The 26,264-nt window shown below is 40.8% G+C and overlaps 1 protein-coding gene across 12 annotated transcripts in view; it reads right to left on the bottom strand.

Moving 5' to 3' along the window:
* The window catches only part of ANKS1A (ankyrin repeat and sterile alpha motif domain containing 1A), a 140,784-nt gene that overhangs the window by 42,768 nt on the left and 71,752 nt on the right, over positions 1 to 26,264 (bottom strand). For 7 of the 12 annotated variants that reach the window (XM_077334442.1, XM_077334444.1, XM_077334447.1 and 4 more), the window contains 3 exons: positions 23,708 to 24,249; positions 10,825 to 10,875; positions 8,990 to 9,056 (listed from right to left, as the gene is read on the bottom strand). In XM_077334442.1, coding sequence (XP_077190557.1) covers positions 8,990 to 9,056; positions 10,825 to 10,875; positions 23,708 to 24,249 — 660 coding nt within the window. The remainder of the gene's footprint in view (positions 1 to 8,989; positions 9,057 to 10,824; positions 10,876 to 23,707; positions 24,250 to 26,264) is intronic. The other 5 variants (XM_077334445.1, XM_077334449.1, XM_077334454.1 and 2 more) reach the window with 2 other exon arrangements.

Raw genomic sequence — 26,264 nt, 5'->3', positions numbered from 1 at the left:
ACCCCTTCCTTGCTTTAAAGCCTAAACAATGAAGTACTGGCTATTATCCGAACAGCTGTAAGGTTAGAGAGCCGGCTATGCTGGTCTGCAAAAGAGATCCTCTGTTAAGCAAGTCACAGTTAATGAGTGCTAGAGAGCTGGCCAACCTTCTTAATGCACACTGCAGCACCAGGGATGCAGCGCTCACAAAAGGTTTCCTCCTCCCTTTCCTGACAAAGCCTGGGCAAAAGAACAGCATCTATTCCCAGAATTCAAGCAGCTGACTCTTGTTTGCTTGGACAGAGCTTCCTTGCTTGCTCCAGACAAATTCCTTTCCACTCCATAAGCAGCAAATGACTGTGGTCTTCGTCCAAACAAGCATGTATCCTTTTCAGAGAGCTGCAGCAGACTGCTTTGTCTAAAAGGCAGCAAGCTCCACACTTGCTGCGTCTCTCGCTCTCACTGGCTGTTCCCTCCCCTAACGCTCACACCCCTCCCAGCATAAGCAGTGATCAGATTTCAGCATAGAATCTGATGAGAGGAAGTCAAATAAGACAACAGCTTTATAGTATTAAAGTAAAAATTACTGTATCTTCATGACCTTGAGCATGGTTTTAAAGCCATTTATTTTTCCAACTGTAAAACTGACATAGTTTGGATTAATTTATTAGGCATGAGTTGAGATTTCTAGATGATGAAAGGTAAGCATGGCTGAGGGCAGCAGGAAGAATTATTTGAAAAATGTACAATATCTTGACTGTCTGTTCAGCCCATGTACCTACATGTAACATGTGCTGTGTTTGGGATGTTTTAAAGCTATTCTTTCTGCTTCTAAACAATCTGATGTGAGAATGAAATGACAAAATGTACATTAACTGAATTTATGGAAAAACAGAACTTAACACTGGAGGAAATGAAGAGACCATTTACTGAAACCTCCCAGAATATTTTAGAGCAATTATACAAGTTATTTGTTTGGATGTTATAATAACTGAAGCAATATTTTCAAAGATCCTTAGCAATATATTAATCCTTGACTTCAACTTCCAACTGAATATGGGATCATAAGAATACAATCAAAAAGTAGCTGACACTCCATTTCACTCAAAAATGATGTGTGTGTGTGTGGGGGGGGTTAACCAAGAATGATGAAAAAAATGTTATGAAAATTATTCCGCTAATTAATCTGGTTTGAATGGCCATAAATTTCATAAAGCAAAATTTTAAAACAACGTGGTCCGTAAACTAATATTCTATAGCAGCAGTTTGTTATTAAAGAACAAGAAGCCTTAATGTTCTACATCTATGAACAATTTATAATCTACATATATGACAGTCAGTGTGGCTTGTTCAACAGATACTGCTGACACTGGATGATTCTCATTTGAATGAAATCCCCATTTATCAAGTAAAGACTCTTGATTATTAACCTGCTCCACTGGAATGAAAAGACAGGGTATGATTATAAAAAAACTACGATTGTAGTTCTGATTAAGCAGGAGTCCAGTGGCACTTTAAAGACTAATATTTATACAAGCATTAGCTTTCATGAATTGGAGATTATCCCCTTTGAAATTTTCATGGAAAGCACTACATTTAGCTGCACTACTCATCTGGAACAGTAGTTCTGTAGTTCTGAGCCACTTTGAGGAGGCCACTGTAGAGGTGGAATGTATATATATTCTGCATAAATAGTTTTGTTCACTAATGGCCAGCAAGGGCATGCTGACTAGTATATTATCATATGGTAACATTCTTTGTAATGTTGTGCTGGGGTTACACCCAGAAAGGGAACACTGTGCGCTGTTCACTGTTACAATACTTGCAGCATTCCAATAACTAAATGTCACAGAGCACAAAGCTATGAACTGGGAAGAAAAAACATGCAACAGAAGACTGCTTAGGCAGTATTGTATCAATCCGGGCGCCATCAAGACTTGTACATTATTACAATCCTATGTACATTAGACTTGGCAGAACCATACAGTGAATGATTGCAAGCAACTAGCCACACAGCAAGATTACCCTGACCTTGCCAAATGTGTAAAGTGCTGAATTTGCATTACTGCGCGCTAGTCTGCATTTTCATAGCTGTACATCAATATAAGAACAGGGCTGTTGCTGAAACTACTCATTCTTCCCTGGCATGCACTATTGCAAAAAGTTTCCTTTGGTGAATAAAATGTAGTTTCTATAGTTTTCTGCAGAATACAATTGTAGTGTCTCAAATTAATTGTTTCAGTTTACAGGTGTTACAGAGGCCACTCCTTTTTTGCTCTGGGATAACAGAGTGATGAGATCATTGAAAACCAGCACACAATCTCTCCTTTTAACACCATGCCAAAAAGTCACCATATGCTAGGAGAATGACGATGCCACTTCAACCCAACCAATGGTCTTTTAAATTGCCAAAGAAATCTTCCTCTTGACTACATTATCACATATCACTATGAATCAGTATGCAATTTGGTCCTCTGCTCTGGTTCGGCTTCACTTGGAGTACTGTGTTCAGTTTTGGTCACCCCAATTGAAGAGCCGCCAGTAAATCGGCCGCTAAAGCGGCCGATTAGCTTGCGGCTCAGCAAGCTTCTCTTCCCTCCCCTCCCGAAATAAGAAGCTTGCCGGGCCGCGAGCTAATCGGCCGCTTTGGCGGCCAATTTGCTCGCGGCCTGGCGAGCTTCTAGCTTCGGGGGGGGGGGGGAGAGAAGAAGGAGCTGCGGCCCGGTACCGGGCCGCAGCCCGCGGGTTGGGGACCACTGATATAGAGCATGGAGCAGAATTGTTCTCTCTGCCCCAAAGGGACAGACCAGAATGAATGGGATGAAATTAATTCAAAAGAAATTCCATCTAAACATCAGGAAGAAGTTCCTGACAGTTAGAGCAGTTTCTCAGTGGAACAGGCTTCCTCGGGAGGTGGTGGGTTCTCCATCTTTGGAAATTTTAAAACAGAGGCTAGATAGCCATCTGACGGAGAGACTGATTCTGTGAAGGCAAAGGAGTGGTAGGTTACAGGAGATGAGCGACTGGGATGTGTGTGTCCTGCATAGTGCAGGGAGTTGGACTAGATGACGCATGAGGTCCCTTCCAATATTACTCTATGATTCTATGAATAATGTGAGGCACATTCTGCACATACTTCAAAAGCACAGCAAGCTGCTACCTTGCAAGATACTATCTGATTTATCCCCTCAAAGGAAAAATAGCTCATATCAACAAAAGAAAGATTCAGCCAATAGATTACCTGAAGTCTAGAAGTCTTTAATAGAATGCAGAGGGGGAGAAAGGCACAGCTCCAAGATATTATCTAGCCCAGCAGCAGTTTTAAAGGGGGGGGGAGCCCAAAAGAAAATGTTTTACCCCAACCCACACAACAAAGGGAACAGTACTACACCGATTGCAAGAAAGCAAATATGCATTTAAGGCTCTCCACAAAAAGCCATGCTTGTTGAAGAAAAGTGAAATTAGTCATCTGCTTCCCTTAGCACTAGGTTTCTAATGAGACAGTCAATCTGGCTATCTGGCAAAAGGGAATAGGAAGCAAGGCAAAATGCTACCAGAGCGAAGAAGTTCTGCTAAATAAAATTCACAATTTTTAGGTATTATTTATTTGGCTCATTTTCTTCCCACTCTGCTACCAAGGAGCTCAAGATGGTCTACTGGAAGGAACCACATGTCTAACCCTTTTCTGCCAAGCAAGACCTTCTGTACCAAATCTATGACCAATCTATGAAATTAAGATCACATGTACTGTGAACAGAGGGCAGAAGCCACAATATGAATTTCAGTATCATATTTACACTGTATTTGCTCTGGAGAACAAAACCACATATTGAATAAGTGAGCAAAAAGTTGAATGGTCATTTGGCAATCCAACAGAGTTAAACAGGTTATCTGAATACAGTGGGAGCTGAGAGAGGTGTGCAAAGATAACCAACCTATGTCTGCATGCTGATTTACTTGAAGCTTACACTTTGCACAACTTGTGTAAGGTCCAGATTTCAAACCTCAAATAGCTGAAAGGATCATGAACTAGGCATATGCATTAGAAGAAAGATTAAGAGGTAAAGGCGTTCAACAATTTTATCAAAAGACTATTAAATTATCCAGAGCCATAGGAGGTGGTTTGTGATTGTAGCAAAACAGATTTCAGTTAGATTACCGCAAAATGCTTTACTCTCAGAACTTTTGTTGGTCATAGCATCTCCTTTTAAAGGAAGATGAAAAGTATGACTATGTACAAACCATGGAAGATCCCTTCTGATTCTAGAGAATGAATTCCATGTCAAGTAAGTGGCTCCTTAAAGAACTCCTCTAAGGTCAATGATGGAACAATTCATGTATCTCATTTATACCCAAGGAGTCAACATTAATGTGTAAAAACATTAGACAAAATAAGGATGCATCAGATACTTGAAACCAGTAGTGATAAAATGTATTGATATGTATATATATTTGAGAGTAAGGATGGTATAATAGTAATTGTGTCTGGCTAGGATGCAGGAGATTCCAGTTCAAATCCCCACTCTGCCATGGAAGCTTTCGGGGTGATCTCAGGCCAGTTACATACTCTAGCTTATTGGTTCTCAACCCAGGGGTTGCAACCCCATTTGGAGTCACCTGGTCCCTTCTTTGGGGTCCCCAGGTTCGTTGCTGCCAAGCAGTGGCAGGGCAGCGGTAGGCAGCGGCAGTGGGCAGCGGTGGCAGGGCAGCAGTAGACCATGCTCTCCGACTGTTGTGTGCGTGTACACGCCACCGCTGTTGGGGTCGCGGCACTGGAGTGGTTGAGAATCACTGCTCTAGCTCACCTCACTGGATTGTTGTGAGGAGAAAATGGACAAGAAAATTGGGGGAGAAAAATAATGTAGAAGTCAAGTAAAGCAAGCAAACCTAAATATATGTCTGTACAAAAAAACACGTCCTGTTTCTAATATAAAAATATTCATCCTGCATCCAAAGAACGACTACTGTCAGTGTTCCAGCTGGAAATTGCCCATGGATAAAATTATTTCATGTCACAGTCCACTACTGCTTAATTTTATTTCAAGCTAATCTGAGGGGGATCATCTAGGTTTGGGTATTAATGCATTTTCATTGACCTCCCATGGGAGAACTGGACGAGCAGCTGGAAAGTATGAAAACAATCTCCTTTAGGCAGAATAAATGCCTTTATTTTTGACACTCTAGAAAAATGTATAAATACAACAAATCCGGTGAATGTTAGTGGAATCCTTCCTGTACACCTAGATGGGCTATTAAAAAACAGTATAAGTAGAATATGTGGCTTAAAGTAACTTCATGATAAAAAATCACATAGTAAAATAAACATGTTAGAAATATTTAAATTGTTGCTTGTCCCCATCACTATGTCTACATAAAAGCAGGACAATGAGAAAACTGATTCATTAGAAGTAGTGCTAGAGGAGAGTTTTACAGATACCACAGATTGCCAAAAAGACAATTAAACATGTTATAGATCAAATTAAGCCTGAATTCCTCCTAAAGGATTAAATGACTAAACTGAGGCTATCATATTTGGTCACATCATGAAGAGACAAGTCTCAATGAAAAGGTCAATAATACTATCAAAAGTTAAATGCAGCAGGAAAAAAAAAAGATGACAGCATAGGATGGATTGACTCAATAAAGGATGCTATGGCCTTCAGACTGCAAGACCTAAACAAAGCTGTTGATGGAAAGATGTTTAGGAGATCTTTAATTCATAGGGTCACCATAAATTGGAAGTGACTTGAGAGCACTTAACACATAAATGACACTGTCTTCTGATAAATTAAGGCTGTATTGTCCTGATCAGTATTTGCACAGGGAAGGTCACCTTGGAAATTCTATGTACGTAAAATTTTATTCTTTACTACTTCTGTAGTTCAAAGGCAAAATTTTATACAGTTAATAGTTTCTTTCCTTATGGAGAAATAAATGGCTTGGAAAAATGTCAAGAAGTTCTTCAAAGATTACTTGAACTATGAAGTATTTCTGAAACATCAAACAAGAAATTGATGGAACTATGTTCCAATCAAGAACATTTATGGATAAATAAAGAAAGAGTGGAATTCCAATAGTTAGAATACAAACACCTTTTTTTCTAGGTTTAAAGCTCAATTTCCAAAGCAGGTTGGTGTTAGATCTCCGCTTTCGGAATCTGAGGAAAACCACATCTTCAAGGCCAAATTTACAAACTGTTGTTGAAATATGAAACTGAAACTGAGCAGATTAAGAAATGTATGATCAAATGGATGCAGAATATAGAGACTAATATATCAATGGAGGATTGGGAACATAAGTGGGTTAAAGATTCCTAAACTAAAAAACTGTCAAATTTCAAGAGAAAATTGGTATAAGATGTTTTACAGATGGTTACACCTAAAGCAATGAGTACAACAGCCAAGGGGTATAATGATGGTTGTTGGAAATGCAATGATTAGGTTATTTTTCATATGTGATGGAGATATGAAAAAGTAAGAAAATTCTGGATAAAAATTCATGATATATTAGAAGTGATGTATAATATGAAATTTCCTTTGAAATCAGAATCCATGTTGCTAAGTTTGTGTCCAGAAAATTTACCACTGCAAGCAAGGAACTTTTTCTTCTATGTAATGATGGTGGCGAGACTGGTTCTAGCCAAGAACTGGAACCACCACTTCTATCTTGGTTTGATAAAATAGCTGAATTCTTGAAAATGGCCAAACTAACCAGTATAGTCAACAGAAAGCCACCAGAAGAATATCACCCTGTGAGGTAGGTAAGGCTGAGAGAGGCCTGATATTACTGCTCGGTCAGAACAGCTCTAATAGTACTCTGATGACACCAAGAACACCCAGCTGGCTACATGTGAAGGAGCAGGGAATCAAACTTGGCTCACCAGATTAGAAGCCACTGCTCTTAACCACTACACCAAGCTGGCTCTAATAATCCTTATCCATTGTTGTTCCTCTATATATTTCTGTAACAGCCTAGGGGGTGGGATGTGTCCGGCTGTCCAAGTTGGAATAGGGCCAATCAGGGTGCAGCCAGCTTTGCCCTGATTGGCCCTGCCCCTGCAGCTCCCTCCTTCCGTCCTTGAACTCTAGCCTCTTTGCTCTCAGATGCCTCAGTGCCTGGAGCCAGCAGCAGGTAAGGGGAGAGACCCTGGCAAAGGATTGTGGTGGAGGGCTTGCTAAGGAGGGCCTATTGGTCTGCTAGGCTGGGCCTGCTGACAAGGGACTCCCGGCCTGTTGACTGCTCGTTAAGGACTGCTAAGGAGCTCTGTCCTGGCCCTGCTAACGAGCTGCTCAGCCCCCCACCAGCCCCACTTGATCTGGCTGCGAGCTGTCACCCAAGGCCACCTTAAGCTGCCTGGCCAGGGGCCAGGCGAGGGGGCCCTTTCAAGACTCGCTCTTAGGAATGGGTTTTGAAGCTAGTAATAAATGTCATATTAATTAAATAAATAAATGCCAAGTATTTGGTTTTTTTCACTGAATTTTAACCCATCAAGTCTGAAAAAAAGCAATAAAGTTTCTTAAAACAAAAGCAGCTTTCTTCTGATTATTCCCCCTTTGGTTAGCTGTAGATTAGTATTGTTCTTTCATTCTTGGCATGTGTTAAATAATGGACTAGTAAACTAAGCTGGATGTCTAAAAAGACTTACCACCTCTTTTTATTCTGCGTGTTAGGATGTATTGCTGAAAATCTTGGCATGAAGTATATATCTCTTAGACTAGACACTCCTTGAAATGAAATTGCATAAAAATGCAGCCCTATGTAATACTATAAAAATTATCTCTATGGTTTCCTGCTCTTATTTCCACTCAAAATGATCTAGCATTTCGATCAACCAGTTTTAGCGCACAAGTTAGACATCTTTCAGTAGTCTAAGTCATTGTATGATCTGCAACTTTGCAAGCGTTTTTCTAATGACTTAGGTCGGTGGTCCTCAACCACCGGGCCACGGCCCAGTACTGGGCCGTGAAGGCCCTGGCACCGGGCCACGGCTCCCTCTCCCCGCCCCCCCCCCGCAGTAAGAAACTTCCCAGGCCGCAAGCTTGTACCCGCTAAGCTTCTTACTGTGGGAGGGGGGGAGAGGGAAGCAGGGCCGCGCACGCGCAATGTGCATGCGCAGCCAAAGGCGCGCATGTGCGGCACTTTCGCGCATGCGTGTTGCGCGTGTGCGGACACATATTGCGCAGCATGTGCGGCCGGGCAATCGCCCTCCCTGCTGCCGCCGGTCCCCAGCCTGAAAAAGGTTGGGGATCACTGACTTAGGTTACCACTTTCAAGAACTCTGATAAATGAATACTTGAAGCTAATAAAAAAGTTGCATCAGAGTCACTATAAAAAAGGGAGAATTTCAACCAAGGTTGGGGAAAGTCATGAAACAAGAAATACAGCAAATAACCTTAAAATGCATTTTCAACACTGGCGAGCACAACACCAAGTCAGGAACATGTAAAGGAAATGAAAACAGGGAGGAAGGCAAATAAATATGCAAGGCAAGGCCCTTTAAAGTCAACTCTGACAGTATCCTTACTTAGCTTTTTCTCATTTCTCTTTGCCTTCCCATTTTGCCAAGCCTAGTAATAACTAATTTCTCTTGTGTTTAGCATTTAGCTCTTTGGAATACTAAGTAATATGAAAAACCTGTAAAAATAGATAGTGAAAGAGAGAACAATGTATGGTGCATGCAGCATATGTGCAGAACTTTTCTGTTAGCTGCTTATGCCAAATAATGGAGCACAACTTAATTATTATAGAAAAGAGGGTCGATTAGGTTACATCTCCATAAATTTAGGAACAGCAGAACAGTGAGGCCTTACCCAAATCATTCCCCCTAGACAGTTCTAACTCGCACAGCTTCAAGCAGCAACTCAGGGAAATAAATGCAACGACCCAATATCTCCTCTATACGGGCCTGACTTTTCACACTTCTTTTATTTTGCCTTCTGAACATAAACACAGGTTGAGAAGATTGTCTGTCAAAGCAGAACACACACTCATCAGTAGTTCTATATGGTACCTGAAATCCTCTGCTGCTCCTGAGAAAAGTCAATGCCTTCACCAATGGAGCTCATGATTTTCTCAATCTGAAAGAGAAGAAATGTTAGTGAGACATAGTCATAAAACTGAGAGACCCTGTTAGAGGGTGTCCACCTAAAAAACTGCTGAAATCCAAGAGATATATCATGATACATAACAAATTAATTCATAGTTATTCTCCCAGAAAGACTTTACAGAAACCTTTTCCAAGCTTACTACCTACTAGGAAGTCACCGGTAATCTTCCTTCACTGGAGAAATGTTTTAAATGTTCATGTTTATTTATGTGAATGGGAGAACCTTGCATGGGCCCTTTCATACTTTTCATCTCAAAATTTGTAAACCCTTTCCCCTAGAGTTAAAAAGAACTTTAATGGCACAACCTAGTGCTAAATTGTATATAAAGGAAGTATGAAAAAGCAAAGGCATTGACACAAGGATGTAAGACAAATGCAGTAGCAGAAGCACCTGGATAGTGTTTCAATAGCTAGAGAGAAAATCATTCAACCCAGACCAAGTTCTACAGTCATCTAGAAGCTCCTAATTATTAACAATTCTACGGAATACAACAATTGCAGGGAATTTATTAATACTAGATACATTCTGACATGTTGGAGCGCCAGCTTGGTGTAGTGGTCAGGAGTGCAGACTTCTAATCTGGCAAGCCGGGTTTGATTTTGTGCTCCCCCACATTCAACCAGCACTGATAAAGCTGTTCTGACCAAGCAGTAATGTCAGGGCTTTCTCAGCCTCACCTACCTCACAGGTTATCTGTTGTGGGGAGAGGAAAGGGAAGGCGATTGTAAGCCCCTTTGAGACTTTTTCAGGTAGAGAAAAGCTGCATATAAAAACCAACTCTTTTTCTTCAAAGCTCAAAGCCTATCAGAAAAGTTTTCTTGTGTGCCATGATATAAAAGGGACTTCTACCTACAGAAATAGAAAATCAGCTACTTCTGGTGAGCTACTGTAAAGAAAGCACGGAGGAGTCCAACTGAGTCGGTTTGCATGTTAACAATATTAGAAACTAGATAGAATAGAAGGACAAGGTTATGCACCTACCACACTTGGTTGGCATAATGCAAAAAATGGACACAAGAAATATGCATTTATCTCCACAATGTTCAGCTGAACTATTTTGACTCATGTTTTATCAATCTATCAAGATTTAGAAAATGGTGCTTCATAGCCTTGGAGACAGAGGACTCATTTCTTCCTTCAACCAGAAGTCTTATGGTACCAAAAAAACCCCATGAAAGTGGTTTACAAAAATGAAGATTAAAGATTCATGTCTTTGACAAAATAACAAAGTAATGCAGAAATGCTTAATATGGAGTGCTATACTATGTACTACACAGTCTAGGAAAAGGAACTGCTAGCTGGATATTTCATGATTAAACAAGCACTAATGTGCATTAAATAGCTAAGCCATAAGAGACATTTCAGTTTTTAAATTATGTTCTTGGCTCAAGATATATCTGAATAATTTGCAGTTATCTGCATCTTCCTAGTCTGGGTTATAAATAAATGTTTCTGATCTATGTTATGATCCAAATTAATTTTCTGATTCAAAATTTATATGGCCAAGTGAAAGATCACCTGCAAGCAAAAGTTAGTATTTTTGTCTGAACCATTTAAATGTTTAATATAAAAAAGTTTTCCATGTAGCTATACATCTCATCCAGCCCAAGCCAAGGTTTTCCCATAACCAACACACACACAAAGCAAATACTAAGAAAGCAAAACACAACTACACAACTAAGCAACCCCAGAAATTGAATTGCTTCCCAGCAGAGGCAAAGCTTTGCAGGATTCTTACATTGGAGAAAGACTGAACTTCGGAGACATCAGGCACCTTGGGTTGAAACTGCTGGGAAAGAGCAAAACATGGTTTCTGAGGACAATTCAATTTATTAATCTATTAATTTAAACATAGCCAGGGAGAATAGATGCACCAAAAAGATGTCTTCCAGAATTTGATCCATAACAAGCCACAAGAAAAATCATCTTGCCTTTCAAAGTCAAAGTGAGAGCTTTTGGTTCTTTATTAACTAGACTGATACCAAGCAACATTTTCATAGGGTACAGTTCTTGTCTGAACAGCATTTTGAAACTCACAAGCTTTGGGTTCAGCAGCCACAAGTCAAAAAAATACCTATTCTCTGGGATGAATGGTAAGAATCCCCTATCCCTAAATTTCTACTGTACTTATGTCATCCACACCTTCCAGAACTATTTCAAAGCTGTCACTCCGAGAAACACTCACTACAGTCTGAAAGGATGCAAAAATTATAGATATGGGAGACCTGCATAATCATAAGACTCTGGTATCCAAAAGTGTTTTTATGACAACATTTCTTCCTTGAAAATATGTGTCAGAATAAGCAGCCCATTTTGATAGCACCAATATGTTCTACTGTTCCACATCCCCAACCCCAAATCCAATTACATTCAGCCAACATGAAAGCTCTGCAGCATTTAGACCTAATGGAATTCATCCATTTTGAACAGAAGTGCTCCTCCCTTAGTTCAAATGTGGACACTTGCCAAAAAGGCTTCTTCAATATGTACTAACTAAAACAGCTTGACACTCTCGTAGATGAAACATAAAGAGAACTGCCATGTCTGATAATATCTTTTGCTTTATCAGACCCACTGCATGCATAAAACTCTGCCACACAAAATGCCTCCAGGTGGCTACAAGACAGCACACCTTATTTCCCCATTTTGTCTTTGTTAATTTGTTTCAAGAGGACAGTTTCGGATAAGAATGAACCCAGAACTTCAAACAAAGGAAGCAAATTTTGATTAAAGGATCAAGACAACAAACTTCCCTCCACTATTCTAGTTAGATTGAAAACTGACACAGCAGCACACGTTCATCACTCATTTATTTACTTGAACTCTCTGAAACTTCTATTGTAGCAATTTCCCCCCAACCTCAACCCCAACCCCATGCAGGACCCTGCAAAGTACTGCCCTGTTTCATTTTAGGGGAAATTTTAGGGGATTTAGCATTTTAGGGGAAAGTGGTGGAGTGGCAGCTGTGGACATGTTGAAGAAATACCTAGAGAAAACCTCAATACTAAACCCATTCCAGTCATGGTGTGGAAACAGCATTGGTTGCTATGACAGATGACCTCCAAAGACATTTGGACTGAGGCAAGTTGGCGCTGCTGGTGTTATTAGACCTTTCCACAGTGCTCAACATAGATCAGCTTCTTGCTCACCACTTCACTAACATGGGGGTGTGTGGGTCCTATCAGTGACCCCATGGAGAGCGCATATGCAACCAGTTCTCCAACAGCTGCAATGGTTGTCGACTGAATTCCAGCTCAGGTTTAAGGTGTTGGTCTTAACTTTTAAGGCCCTGGGACCTGCGTACCTGATGGACCACCTCTCTGAATACATCCCCCAGAGAGCCCTCTGCTCAGAAAATTCCAAATTGCTGATGATCACTGGCCCCAGAGAGGAGCACTTGGCCCCAACCAGAGCCAGGGCCTTTTCAGCCCTGGCTCCAGCCTTGTGGGATGAGTTGCTGGCTGAAGTGCAAACCCTCATGGAGCTTCCAAAGTTCCAAAGGGCTTGTAAGAAGGCAATCTTCCACCAGGTATTTGGTGGAGGCTAAACTAGGCTCCCCAGCTGGACCCCCACCACCCTCCATTCTGTGCCTAGTTAATAGCTGTAAACATTTTTAATTTCCAGGCACACAGGGATAACTGGAGTAAGGATTACTGATAGGTTTAAATGTATTTTAAATTTTAAATTTGTACTGGTTTTTAACTTATTGTTGTGATCTGCCCCAAGACCAATTGGAGAGGGGCAGCCTATAAATAAAAATATGAAATTAATAAATGATCGGGCAACAGTTTTAGTGTTTAGTATCCATTTGCTTTGAAACAAGGAAGATTATTCATTTCTACCTTTATTTTAACAACAGTAATCACAAGATCTAAATCCAAAAGCAGACATAATTAATAATACTTGAAAATATGTGAGATTTGATTTGGGAAATTCGAATGCAAGCCTAATATACCTCTAACGGGTTGGATCTCATCTAAATTTTGTCTATAGAAACACAACTTCCCCCTTTACTCTCCCAAAGCAGCTCAAAATGCCCCTAAAATTCTGTTCCTAGAGGACAGGGGAACACAAGAAGTAATGGGGGAGCTGGAGGTCTGCTGAAGGAGGACAGGACCGCCCTGCCCCCACATCTGCAAGTCTTTCCAAAGGGAATCAACTCAACACAAGCAGCAGTAAAGTAGAGACAAGATCTTTTACTAGAGTTTTCCCTGACCACTCCTTTTACCTAACTGCCAGTCTAAACCAGTTTGGAGGGGAAAAAATGACTGATTTCTCCCTAACTGAAGGGAAAGAAAAAGGGCTCTATTTGTCACACCACACTAGAGGCACCACTATATTCCTTTTTATTTATTAAACGGTATATTTATTATATACCTAATTTCTGCCATTGCTTTCAAGGCACTGTACAGTTCAAAGTAACTGCCTACAATATAATATTCTTAACTCCAAACAAATGGCACAGGAAGGAAAGAAGGAAACAAGTAAATTCTTAGATAACTGACACAATTGTTCCTCTATGAGCAGATGGACTGTGTGCTACAGCTGACTGAAACAGCTCTTACATATTCCATTTGAGAGAGGATACTAAATAGCAGCGGATAAAAGTCAAATTGATGGTGAGGCCTTGCATTCTCACCTCTTCTTTTAATGCTACCAGATGGAAAGGATGCTATATAAAACAGATTAGAAAAGAGGAACCAAATTATATCTGGTTCAAGGCAGGGTGGTAGAGACTAGAGTTTTCTGTTTTCAGTTGCTTTTCACCTTCCAAGAGCCAGCTTTGTGTAGTGGTTAAGAGCGGCGAGCCAGGTTTGATTCCCCTCTCCCCCACATGCATCCAGCTAGTTGACCTTGGACTAGTCACAGTCATGATAGAGCTGTTCTCACAGAACAGTTATGTCAGAGCTCTCTCAGCCCCACCTATTTCTCAGGGTGTCTGTTGTGGGGAAAGGAAGGGAAGGTGCTCTGAGATTCTTTTGGGTAGTGAAAAGCGAGGTATAAGATCAACTCTTCTATTGTGACATTCTTAAAACAAATCCATTTTAGTATAAAAAGTGAATGGTGAAATACAATGGAACCTATCTCCCTTTGCTGCCCTCTACATACCACAGCTTGTAACAAACTTATCTGCCCCCTTCTGGAAGGGAGGTTATACATCAAATAGATGCAGATTGGACCAAAGAGCTATTAATGGACGGCAAGCCTCAAGGCCCAAATGGAACTTGAACAATTATGTGGGACCTGCAAAAGGGAGTTTCTCCACCAGGCATTTGGTTGAGGTCAACCACAACCAACACCATCCACGGGGCCTCCCTCCTATGAACCTCAATGTCCATGAGCTTCAATGTCTTGAACCAACCAACCACAGGTTAATTGTATGTTATGGTTATGAATTCACTGTTCTCGCTGTTTATTATTTATTTTATTTTATTTTATTTCTATACCGCCCTCCCATAAGGTTCAGGGCAATTTACCTAAAACATCGTGGGCATATATCACAATCACAATATGGTTACCAATTTCTTTGTATTGTTCATGTTCCTATGTTTCTTGTGAACTGCCCTGAGCCTCCGGGGAGGGTTGTATATAAATGCAATAAATAAATAACTAAACAAACGAACAAATAAGTCTGTCTATGCTATTCAAGAATCCTTGACAAGGACCAATTTTATTTTTTACACCCCCAACATGTTTTAAAATCTTAAAGTTTTACCTTTTCAAATTTTATATCCTAGTCTGTGACCATACAAATAAATAAATGAAATGAAATGAATTAACTAAAATAATTTGACAATTTCATTCTGTAATAGCTATGCTGGATCACCTAGTTCTGCATCTTGTTTCACACAGCAGTACAGATGCCCCCCCAGGAAAAGAGAGGGCAAAATATCTGCCATCTGCTACTCTCTTTCTCTATACATAGACACTGGATAGTATTTTTTCAGATCTGTTTTTTCAAACTTGATCCTACTTTCATCTCTTCATGCTCATAGAGAGAAAAAAAAAAGAAACCAAACTTTCAGGGTACAGTCAGTGAACTGAAGCAAAGTTCCTTTCAAAGAAATGTGTCCCCCTCCCCCCAAAAAATAAGGGGAGTGACCCTGTATAAAAATCATGGACAAACCAGCTAAGCAATTTAATCCTGCCAAGTGAAACTCTGTAATTCAGACAATCTCAAGAGCGGAGGGATATAAATTGTATGAATAATAACAACAATAAAAAAGTTTCTGATTTAAAATTCAGTAATGGGAGGGTCTGAGGAGGGAGATGGGTGCTGCTGTGAAAAATAAGTGTATGGCTTTCCTTAATGGCTAATTTTATATTAATAATTTTGCTTTCTGTTGAACAAATCTAGAGTCCAGTGGCACCTTCAAGACCAACTGTTTTGTTCATATCATGAATTATATGAATCTTAAAGGTGCCACTGGACTATTGCTGTTTCAGACGAACATGGCTACCCAACTAGAATTTGCTTTCTGTTATTTGCAGATCTGAAAGAAATCTGCAAGAGAATACACGGCAGTAGAACTGTCATCATTACCTGAGGAGAAATTAAACAGAAAGTATAAATTCACTGGTGAAGCAAAATAAAACAGGTCCAATGGTATGCTAAAGAATAACATTTACTCTAACAAATTTTCATAAGTGGCATCAATTTAGCCCAGAATACATTTTATTACTTTCTAAGGTAAGAGGCCAATGGAGTCTTCTTTTATTTTGCTACTGCAGACTAACATGGTTCCCCGTTGTTGACTATTCTGCTACCACCAACAAGATGAGATATTGGTATATCATATGAACAACAAATCAACCATTTGTACCAATTAAATATGAAGGCTATATGACCACTGCCAAGGCCCAGCTATCTATGCAGAACAAAGTGCTTCATCAATCTGTGCAATGCTTTGTACTAGGGGTATACAAAAAAGATATGGTATTTTTCAGGTTCGGGTATATTCCGCCCAAAATATATTGGTATTTTCCAATATTCCTGAATCCCAACACAATTTGGTATTCAGAGTAAATTTTTCCAGATCCAGTATAATGGAGAATTTTTCAGGAGTATTTGGGGCTCAGAGGAGGGGCTGTTTTTTGAGGTAGAGGCATCAAATTTGCAGTGTAGCTGCTGGTGCTTCTCCTCAAAAAACTCCCAAGTTTCAAAAGATTGAAGTCATCCAGGATGGTTAGGTCGCACCTCTGCTCACTCAAGTAGGGCAAGTGTAAAACAAATTTTGCAGCCCTCTAGTTGGTGACTAGAGCCTGACCTCTAAGTTCTTCCCAAGCCCTGCTGAGTTCAATTCTTGTGTCAGGCTATGCCATCGATGACGAAGTGTCCTCTTCCATCAGGCTGTTCTCGTGTCAGTGCTGACATTAGTGGCTTTTGTTGTTGTTTGTTTGTTATGAGTCTACAGTGAGTGCACTCCTCCCTTGGGTGGGATGTGGATGACTTCGCCCCACTGGAGAAGAAACCTTCAGGTAAGTCCAATGTTTTGTTCTCCTACAGTGGGGGCACTGTAGAGTGGTTAGCTGTACCAAAGCTATTCTCAGGGCGGGTTAAATCCCTTGAAGTCAGTACTGCATGGCCTGCTGCAAAACTAGACATCTGAAGGTAGCCTTCCAGGGAGACCACCTGGTTGATTCAGTAATGTCTGATGAAGATGGAGAATGATGACCATGTTGCCTCTCTGCAGATCTCCGCTACATTTGCTATGGTGGAAAAAGCCATGGACGACACAGCAGCACCAGTGGAATGGGCTGTGATCCTCCCCAGTGGGATCTTGCCTTGTACCTCATAGGCGTTGATGATGTACTCTTTGACCCAGTAGACTTTGGTAGCTGAGCAGACTTTCTGACCTATACTGAAGGAGTTGTGGGAAATTCAAAGTACTGAAGTTTGCCATCCTGGACAATTAAACTCTCAGCGCCCTGTGCATATCCAGTGTGTGGCACTCCTTGTCCCCCTGTATTTTAGGTTAGGGAAAAAAGGCAGGGAGGACGACAGGCTGTTCCATGTGGAAACAGGAAGAGACCTTGGGAATAAAATCTGTCCATAGCAGGACTGAGTTTTTTTCCGAAGCTTCACAATTCCTTTCTGGATGACTGTGCGGCCAACTCTAACACCCCACTGGCTAATGTTACGGCCACCAGGAATGCTACATACCAGGACAGGTACTTGTGTTCAGTTTGACATAGGGGTCAAAGCAAGAAACTAATGGAAACCATGTGAGAAATCTATGTTGCATGGGAAGGTCCAGTTGCTGGACTCCCTTGAGAAAACAGATGTTCACGTTGGCTGAAAAGGAATTGGACCTCTTGAGCCCTAGCACAGCACTTAGGGCTGCCACTTACCTCCTAAGCATGTTTGCCCTAAGGCCCTGTTTCCAACTTACATAAAGAAATGCTATCAAATCCTTGTAGGATGCATGCGTTGGTGCCAGCCCATTCTTGGTGGCCCATCTTGTGAATGCAATCCAGGTATGTTTGAATGCATCTGATAGATGGTCTCTTGGCCTGCAGCATAATGTCCACTACTTCCAAAGCAAAGCCTAGGCTCTGCAGAATCACCACTCAACTTTCAGTCTGCCAGTCACAGCCACCTCAGGTCTGGATGTCGCAAATAGACCATGAAGAAGGAGGTCCCTCCTGGCTGGTAATGGCCATGGGTGTGTCACTGAGTTTGTACTAGGTCTGGGTACCATGACTGCTGGGGCCAATGAGGAGCCACAATGATGACCATGGCCCTTTCGCGCTGTATTCTGTGAAGTAACTTGCCCACTAGAGGTAGCGAAGGAAATGCGTACAGGTATCCCTGACAAGGGAAGGTTAGAGTGTTCTCCTCATCTGCTGCTTTGTGATAAAAGCACACCAGAAATCTAGGGACGGTGGGGAGGAGGATCTGGGGCACAAACCCATTGTTTGTTGCTTACCTGCAGGCCCTACATACCTGTCACGGTGTACCTCCAACAGGCTGTCAACATCGTGGGTAAGAGACAGATCATCCCAGTTCTCTGGGGGCGTGTGTTCTGCAGCTCCGGAACGCTCCATGCCGCATCCTGCGCCCTTTTGGGAAGATGAACTGCTGTTCTGCACTTGCTTTGGAGCCGTCTGTTTTTGCTGAGGGGTGACCTTTCTCTTTGCTGGCAATTTGCTTCTGCTTGCCTCCAGACTTCCTTCCTGTTGCACCACCGTCTCTGTTGCCTCTGGAATGAGACTATTGGAGGAGTGGAAGCCTGGAGATCCGACCGCATCTCTGGGTCCATAGCATCTGCCTTGGCCCGTTCTGTGCATGTGTCTTCAGAGCCTGTTGTTCTGCTGGTGTTCCATCTTCTGTGTTGTAGGTGCAACCATTTAAATGGGTCCTGCAAGTTTTCTCACATCCCACTGATGATTTGATTGGAATCTGGATTTCTTAAGGTTTCTCTCCTTGTAGATATTTAATCTACAGTTGGGCAATGAAGACTGGAAGGTCTGGCTTTGGTCACCAGCTGGAGGGCTGCAAAATCTGCATTACAATTGCCCTAACTGAGCGAGCAGAGGCCTGACCTAACCACTGGAGGAGAATGTCTCCTCTACAATAAGGGGGGAAGAAAATGAAATTTAATTTTTCAGTTCTCCTACTTCACTACTTCTTTTTCATCTCTAGCAAATCAGATGCAGGAGAGGCTTGAAAAACCAGACTACTTTATATTCACACGGTTTCCCTAAATTCAAGATCTTCTTCCAATCACACTCTGAGGTCAGACAATGTGTAACACAAATTTAACATTAAGCCTTGCTTATGAAATACTCCCCAGCTCTCAAGTTCATTAAGGAATACCAACATGACTAAGTACATTAGATAAGTATAATTTAATTTGGCGATAAGGTTAAGGCTATTTTATCAGTGATTAAGCATGTCTAAGTAAATAGTTTGGTTGTACACTGTGGGACTCTGATCACCTTAAACCAGGATCTCAGTCACCACATGGCAGATTACAAGCAGAGAAAAATGCTAGCTTGGACACTGCGGCACTCAGTACTACTGTAGATGGATGTTATTCTGCTCTCAACAAGCACATTTCATAAACATAAGCATTCTTTTCTCCAGTGCAAATTTTGTAGCATAGTTGCACATACATACAGACCTGAAATACTATCAGAACTGCAGATATCTAAAAATCTTAGGTACAATAATTGCATTTTGACATATCCAGACAAGATGGTACCATTTTCAATCCTATATATAAGAAAAAAGGGTATAGGGCAGCAATATGACGCCCAAAAGGAAGGATCATTTTTTAAAGTGCTCAATAAAGTCCCAATGCATTCTGAGAAACAATTTAAGGTACCTCTGAGGTTTCCCTCTTCTATTGCAATACTGCATATAGCCAGCCTTTAGAGTGGAGCAGATCCAACAGGCTAGCTTGCTGCTCAGAGCAAATGACCCACAGTTATGCTGACCAAGACTTAACTCATAAGACCACATCATATATCATGCTTTATAAAGATGACCTCTGCATGGGAAAATATCAGCATCACACGTGTTTCAATTATGGATGGGAACAAACTGACTCATAAGCCAAACTTTGGGTTCAACTTGGTCTAATCCAGGGTTCGAGAAGCGATGTTTGGTGAAGAATGTGCACTCCAAATATTTACCACACTTTGTGCTACCCAATTTGGTTCTTTGGGCTGTTCGGAGTCCTCTCTCTGCTACCCCAGTTGTCTCAGGCTCCCTCACACAGTCCCTTTAAACAGGCTGCGTGAGGGAGTCCAAGCCAGCTGGGATCTCTCTCAGTTGGCTCAGCTATCTCAGGGTGCATAAGGAAGCCCCTTTCAATGGAAGATTCTCCCATATACTTTCTCCTGGCTGCAGTGATCCACAGGTGGAAAGGAGTCCCTTCCTGGGACATCTTCCCACTTTCTTCTGGACAAGGTGAAAATGCTTTCCAAGGGCACTTCACTTTGGACTAACAGATTAGGGCAGGAAAACTCTAAACATTAATTTTGCCAAAAGGAAAAAAAAGTTCTCATAACTGAACGATCACTGAAACTAAACATTTCTTATTCAAGTCCTTTCTTGACTGTACAGTAACATTGTACACAATTTAGTGACATGTAGGCCCCAATCTGCAGATATCTAAATCCACAGATTGGGGCCACACTGACACTCAACAGATGTTCCAGCAAACTTGAGGGGACACCACTGCGTTTCCAAAAAAAATCCTTTTAAAAAATCACTGCGGATTTAAATTTTCCCCCAAATAAAGAAGTTTTGTCTGCACATGTACAAACAATGCACTTCCATTTAATTTTTAGAGTTGATGGCGGGTGAAGCTAGAAGCTGTTCTGGGCCTGGCTGTGGTGTACTCAGAGTGGCTCCCAGACACTGTTGCCGCCACTACCAAGCTCAAAGTTAGGTGAAGTCTTGATCCTATGAAAAGCTAAAGGTAATCATAGTTCAGTAGTTTGAATTTCAGGAAAATTGATTTAAATACTTTGAAAAATCCTAATTATGATTCTGTAGCTATCAGAGAAAAAAAGCCTGAGATTTGTAGGATTTCCTGAAAGCGATAAAATGGCAAACACAATACCAATTACAAAGAAAGTTGGGAGTATTCTAAATAACCCTATAAGCATAAAAAGCTAATTGATGAGATAAAAATTTAAAGTGGAACAAGTCACAAGGGATCTCTACTGACATGCAGCTCATAGAGAAAAGTTTTAGAAAACAAAAGCTCAAAATAAGCTAAGACTGGAAAGGGATATTAACTACCACCCAAAGATACCTAGAGAGGTGTGATGTCACCTCCAGGTTTTCCACAGAAATGACATCATGCCATTGCCCAAGGGTGCTTCCTAGATTCCTGTCAGTTGCCAGCTGCTGGCTGGCAACCCTAGTCTATGGTATGTTTGAATTGCAAAACAAAACAACAAAAACTAATACAATTTTAGGTTGTACCCATAGAATTATAGTATCCAAGTCAATGAGAAATAAATCTCCTTGAATCACTGTGGTTGGTGTAAGGGGTGGCAAGCATTTTAATAAATCAGCATTTCTAGCATGTGCCATACTGGTCAGATATCAACTGCAGTCCTCAGAACAGTTCTGGGGTGCTACATTTTAAAATGTAGACAAATTCAAACAGGTTCAGGAGGAGCAAAAAAAATCCTGAGAAAAGGTTAAAGGAACCAGGTTATTATAAACAGAAGACTGGGGAATTATATAACATTCTTCAAATAGCTGAAGGGCCATTACATAGAAGTAGGCAAAGACTTATTCTCTGCTGCTCCAGAAGTCAAGATTAAATCTAATGGGCTTTAAATTTCAAAACAGTAGACTTCAGCTGAATATTGAAATAAATTTCATGTGTATTCAGCTCTGCCTCCTCTAGCAGCTATTTTGGGGTGGCGCTCACTGTCACCCCTCAAAATTCCAAAGGCGAAGAGGTTGGGGACCCCTGCATTAAAACAGTTGAAATACTCCAGTTAGGAAAGAGAGCGTATGGAATGACTTAAGACCACTACAGACAGCCATGACAACAGTTTTAACAGTTTGCATTTCTACAGCATAATCACTTTAGATGGAGCCGTGTAACAAGGCCAAGATACAGCAGAAGTTAATGCAACATTAATTTCCTCAATGCAGATAACAATTTCCAGGCCAAAGATATTACTCCTAGTATAAATGCAATAACAAACATTTTCCATAAACATATTTAATTATGTTAATACTAATAGCAATATCTAGTTTGATCACCTGAACACATGTTGATCTCAAGGATAAGAAATGGCTTATAAAAACTGGGGATCTGTGAAGCATTGACCGGGGGGTGGGGGGAGTAGATAAACAATTTGGAAATATCCCATCTACCCTGATATACCTTGTCTTTGGGTGACTGTAGTTCATTGTCCAACTAACAGAATCACTGGGGTAGGGAAGATATTGAAATCTCTTTCTTACTCAACATATAAATATAATTATTTTTCCCATAGAATTCTGAAAACAGTCAGGGGCCTGAGTGGGCTACATATCCTTCTCCCCCCCCCCCCAAAAAAAAAACACACACATTTTTACAACTTGTCTCAACATCCCATACCTCCTACAGCTTTCTTAGCCTCATCAGGCAGTTGAGGGTAGGTGGGCTTTTCTCCTTTGGTTAATTTACAATACACAGAAATCTTAACTTACCTGTGAGTGGCCTGCTTTCCTGTTTCCATGACAGGTATGAACCATCTATTTTAATGTCAGTTACAGAAATAGTGACAGGAAAAAATGTGTACTAAAAACAGAGAGTTCTATTACTCTGTAGCCTGCATATTTTGTTCCTTCTTTTTCTTGTTACAAAATTATTTATTTGATATCAAGAGACTTAACTCAAAGCCACAGGTACAGACAGTGATGTGTTTGGAGAAGTACTAGTGCTTGAAAAATATTCCATATTGATTTGTTTTTAGAAAGTGTCTCCCATTATCACTCCAAATAGATGTTCACAAGACCTTGCATTTTAATCAAATTAAAGCAAATAATTTAAGTACTCCTCAACTATGTTATGGTGTATTGGAATATCTGGTTTTGATATTTGCTATTCCTTCCATGATTCAGAAACCCCATTACTGGCTACCACTTTATCCTCCCACGTCCCTACAATCAGAAATTCATATGGGAAGGCAGACAGCAGTGGGAAGGGGGATACTGAGACATTTCCTTATGGTGTAATGTACATAGTAGTTTAATATATTTCTGTTCTACTTAAATGAGATGCGACTGAACACTTGTACAAATTCCATTAATTGAAATCAATGCCATGCACCCTACTACTTTCTCTAGAGAAAGCCATACTTAAGGTCTCAAGAACTGTGGAGCAAAGTGGTAGTATACACACTAGTATTCCCACAGAATGTTGGATAACACATTCCGTTTCTTTATAGGCCTGAAATGAACTCCCCAAACTGACTCTCAGCATGTCTGTAATTGGTCTTTCAACATATGACAAGCAGCTTCCTCGTTCATATCCTTCACACAACTTTGTTTTGAGTCAGAACAGAACCAACAAATAATGCCTCATTAATTCTTGGTTGCACTTTCAAAATGGACACTTTATCTTAACTACGGCATTCCTTAAGGCAATGTTGTTGTCATGAAATGTTTTGCCAGTTAAACGTCTTTCTTATTTCAGTAGTCTGGCTATTAACCCTCTCCATCTTCCGCCTGTGCAAGTATACAGGCATTCCTTGGCTTTATTGAAACATTTATACAAATCAGACAGTGGTGACCTAAATATGTGACCCACTCTTCCTCACAAGATATTCCAAGGAGAATAAGCCATGGAATCTTATGCCAATGTGATAACTGATTCTCCAGCATTTTCTGCTAACCTCCCCCACTCACAGAAGTCATCCCACAAAGTCATGGAGAAGTCAAAGGAATTACCATTCTGAACTTTCAAGAATGTTTAAAATCATTTAAAGCTTCTGTCTCACATTTGCAGCACTGATATTTAATTTATAACAGGTCGATTCTAGTTATCTTACGAGGAAGAAATCTACAAAACATTGAAACACTCTTTCCATAAAGCGACACATGCAGTGACATTCATTTCACTGAAAACAGAAATGTAAGTCAAGGTCAACCTCACCTCATCCCACTCTGAAGCAAAAGAGGGTGATTTCTCCAGCCTTTTTTTGCCAGCACTACAATTGGAAAGTGATTCACTTCTGCTCCCCATAGTATCGTCTTCTGTTGGAGAAGTGGTCAAAAGGTCAGAGTCCGATTTTGACAAGCTGCGGCTAAGTTTGAGTTCTGATCTGGGCTTGCCTCCTGGGTGGACTCTGCCCACAGAACTGCTTTTGTCTCCTTCTTCAGCACCAGCAGAACATTGTGGCAAGTGAAGATGTGCTAAAGTTTCAGGATCCAGTTTATCACTTGTATGGCAAATGGTTGAATAGACCACTTTATTTTGGTCTGCAGTGCTGGTCTGTATTGTTCCAGATGCATCAACATCTTCCAGCTGCATAGCAGTCCCCTCTGCACTTCCTTTACCGACAGCAGAAATGAGTCTGAAAGGGTCTTCATTTATTTCACACACCGGAGAAGAACCATGCAATAGACCTGAGAACTGATCCAGTACTTGGACATCCTGGGCATCCGCTTGGCTGTGGTTACTGCTGCTCCTTTCGTCTTTGGAAGACAGAAGACAAAACACATATGTGCAAAAAAAAAGAAGAAGAAAGAAATCAAAATGTAAAGCTCACGCTCCCCTCCCCGAGAGAGAAATAAAGTAAGAACAGTTCAGTATTGTTCCGAGTGCTCGAATTGTACCCAAAGTCAGAGCATTTATGAAATTCCAAACAGTGGCCTGATTTATGCAATCTGGCAGCCCGCCCCGTTTCTTTTTATTCCTGTTAACACTAACAATCAGCCCTTGCTATATAAGGTTTGGAGAAGTGTTAACTATACTCTGCAGAGAGAGGCGCACAAGCTGAGACTCCTGGAACATGAGATATTTCCATAAAGGCCAAAGTGTTATTTAGAGCAGCACTCCCTACCCTTGGCAAAGAACACTGGGTGGGGAAAAAAACCGAGCTGCAAACAACGTGCAAGTTTGAAAACACTCCCTCTCCTCCCCACAGCTGTTTCCTTCCCTAGTGGCTCAAAAATCTTCTTATGCAAGAGAAATAAGGGCTTAGTAGCAAGTTTAACTCCACCAAACCCTCCCTTCTCTTTAACTAATTCCTACTTCTATAGTATCCTGCTTGCAATACAAACTATCACTGAAATGTGACTCCATTATTAGACTCATGTTTTACTATGTTGTATCAAATGCCATTGAACTGAATTTCTTTAAAAACATATAGCAAAGAGCATTTAACGGAAACTGCCCCAGAGGGTCAGACCAGAACCAATGGGTTGAAATAAATTCAATATTTTTTTTTTCTAAACATCTAGAAGAAGTTTGTGACAGAACAGTTCCTCAGTGGAACAAGCTTCTCCGGGGGTGGGTGGGGGGTGGATTCTTCTTCTTTGGAAGTTTTTAAGAAGAGGCACAGGAGTCAAATATGTAGTTTTACATGTTTTGGTACCAGTGCAAACAATCCAGCCACAGGAATTAATTTCCAATGATTTTAACAGAAGAGTGGAATAAAAAGGAGTTATGCTGGGATGAATTGTTCCCAGTGAGCCAACTGACGTGGTAAATTATGTTTCTAGGTGCTGTTTCTTTTCTGCTGAATACAAAATAGCCCAAAAGCTTTGGCAAGAAAGATTACTATAGCTAAGTTACCTCCACAGTCTCCTTAGATCTTAAGCCATAAGTGATATAAACTTAATAAATATGAGCCCATCTGTCTTGTTTAATTTTTTTTTAATTTATATTTTGCTTTTTATATGTCCACAGTGGTTAACAATAATTAAAAAGTCATTTGTACATGTAAAATCTAACTACAGATCTGCCTAATCCAAAATTCTCATAACCAGGCCATACTCACAAATCATGAACAACCATCATCTGATAACATCAATGTCCTGCATCACTATCCAAAGGCTTTCTTAAAAAGCTATCTCTTATATACCTTGGAGAATTGGGAGCTGATGCATCTCATCTGGGATACCATCCCATATTTATGGAGTTACAGCAAAAACACTCTCTCTTCTTAACTGAAGCCAGCTGAGTTTTCGAAGGAGAAGGAATAGCAATTTCTGGCCAGACCTCTGTGCCAAGCTTGGGTCTATACTAGGAGAGGTTCTGCACATGATGGACTTTATAGGCAATAATCATCCCCTTTAATTGAATCCAGAAACAATGTAGTAGCCAGTGCAGATGCTTCAAAATTGGAGTAATATGCTCATATTTATTTACTCTAGTAAGTTGGTGAGCTGCTGCTTTCTGTATCAGCTGAAGTTTTTGGGTCATCCTCAGGGGTAGCCCCACATTGAACTTGTTACGGTAAATCAGCCATAAGAATGCAATAGAACGGGATCTGCTCGGCCAGATCAGCTGAGTCTAGAAAGAAAGCCTCTCTCTTCACTCCGTGCAAGAGCTCTATAACTTGCACCTGCTTATTAAACTGTTGTTGAGAATTTTAGCAAAACCCTCAGACTTTTCACATGGTCTCAAAATGACAGCTTTAAGCTGTCTAAAACAGGTAAATCAATCTTGCTATAATATTAGCTGTCCCAACCAGCATCACCTCCAT

The sequence above is a fragment of the Paroedura picta genome, chromosome 4 (assembly GCF_049243985.1).
Source record: "Paroedura picta isolate Pp20150507F chromosome 4, Ppicta_v3.0, whole genome shotgun sequence".
Taxonomy (NCBI): domain Eukaryota; kingdom Metazoa; phylum Chordata; class Lepidosauria; order Squamata; family Gekkonidae; genus Paroedura; species Paroedura picta.
This window is presented reverse-complemented; position numbering and strand designations above follow the sequence as displayed.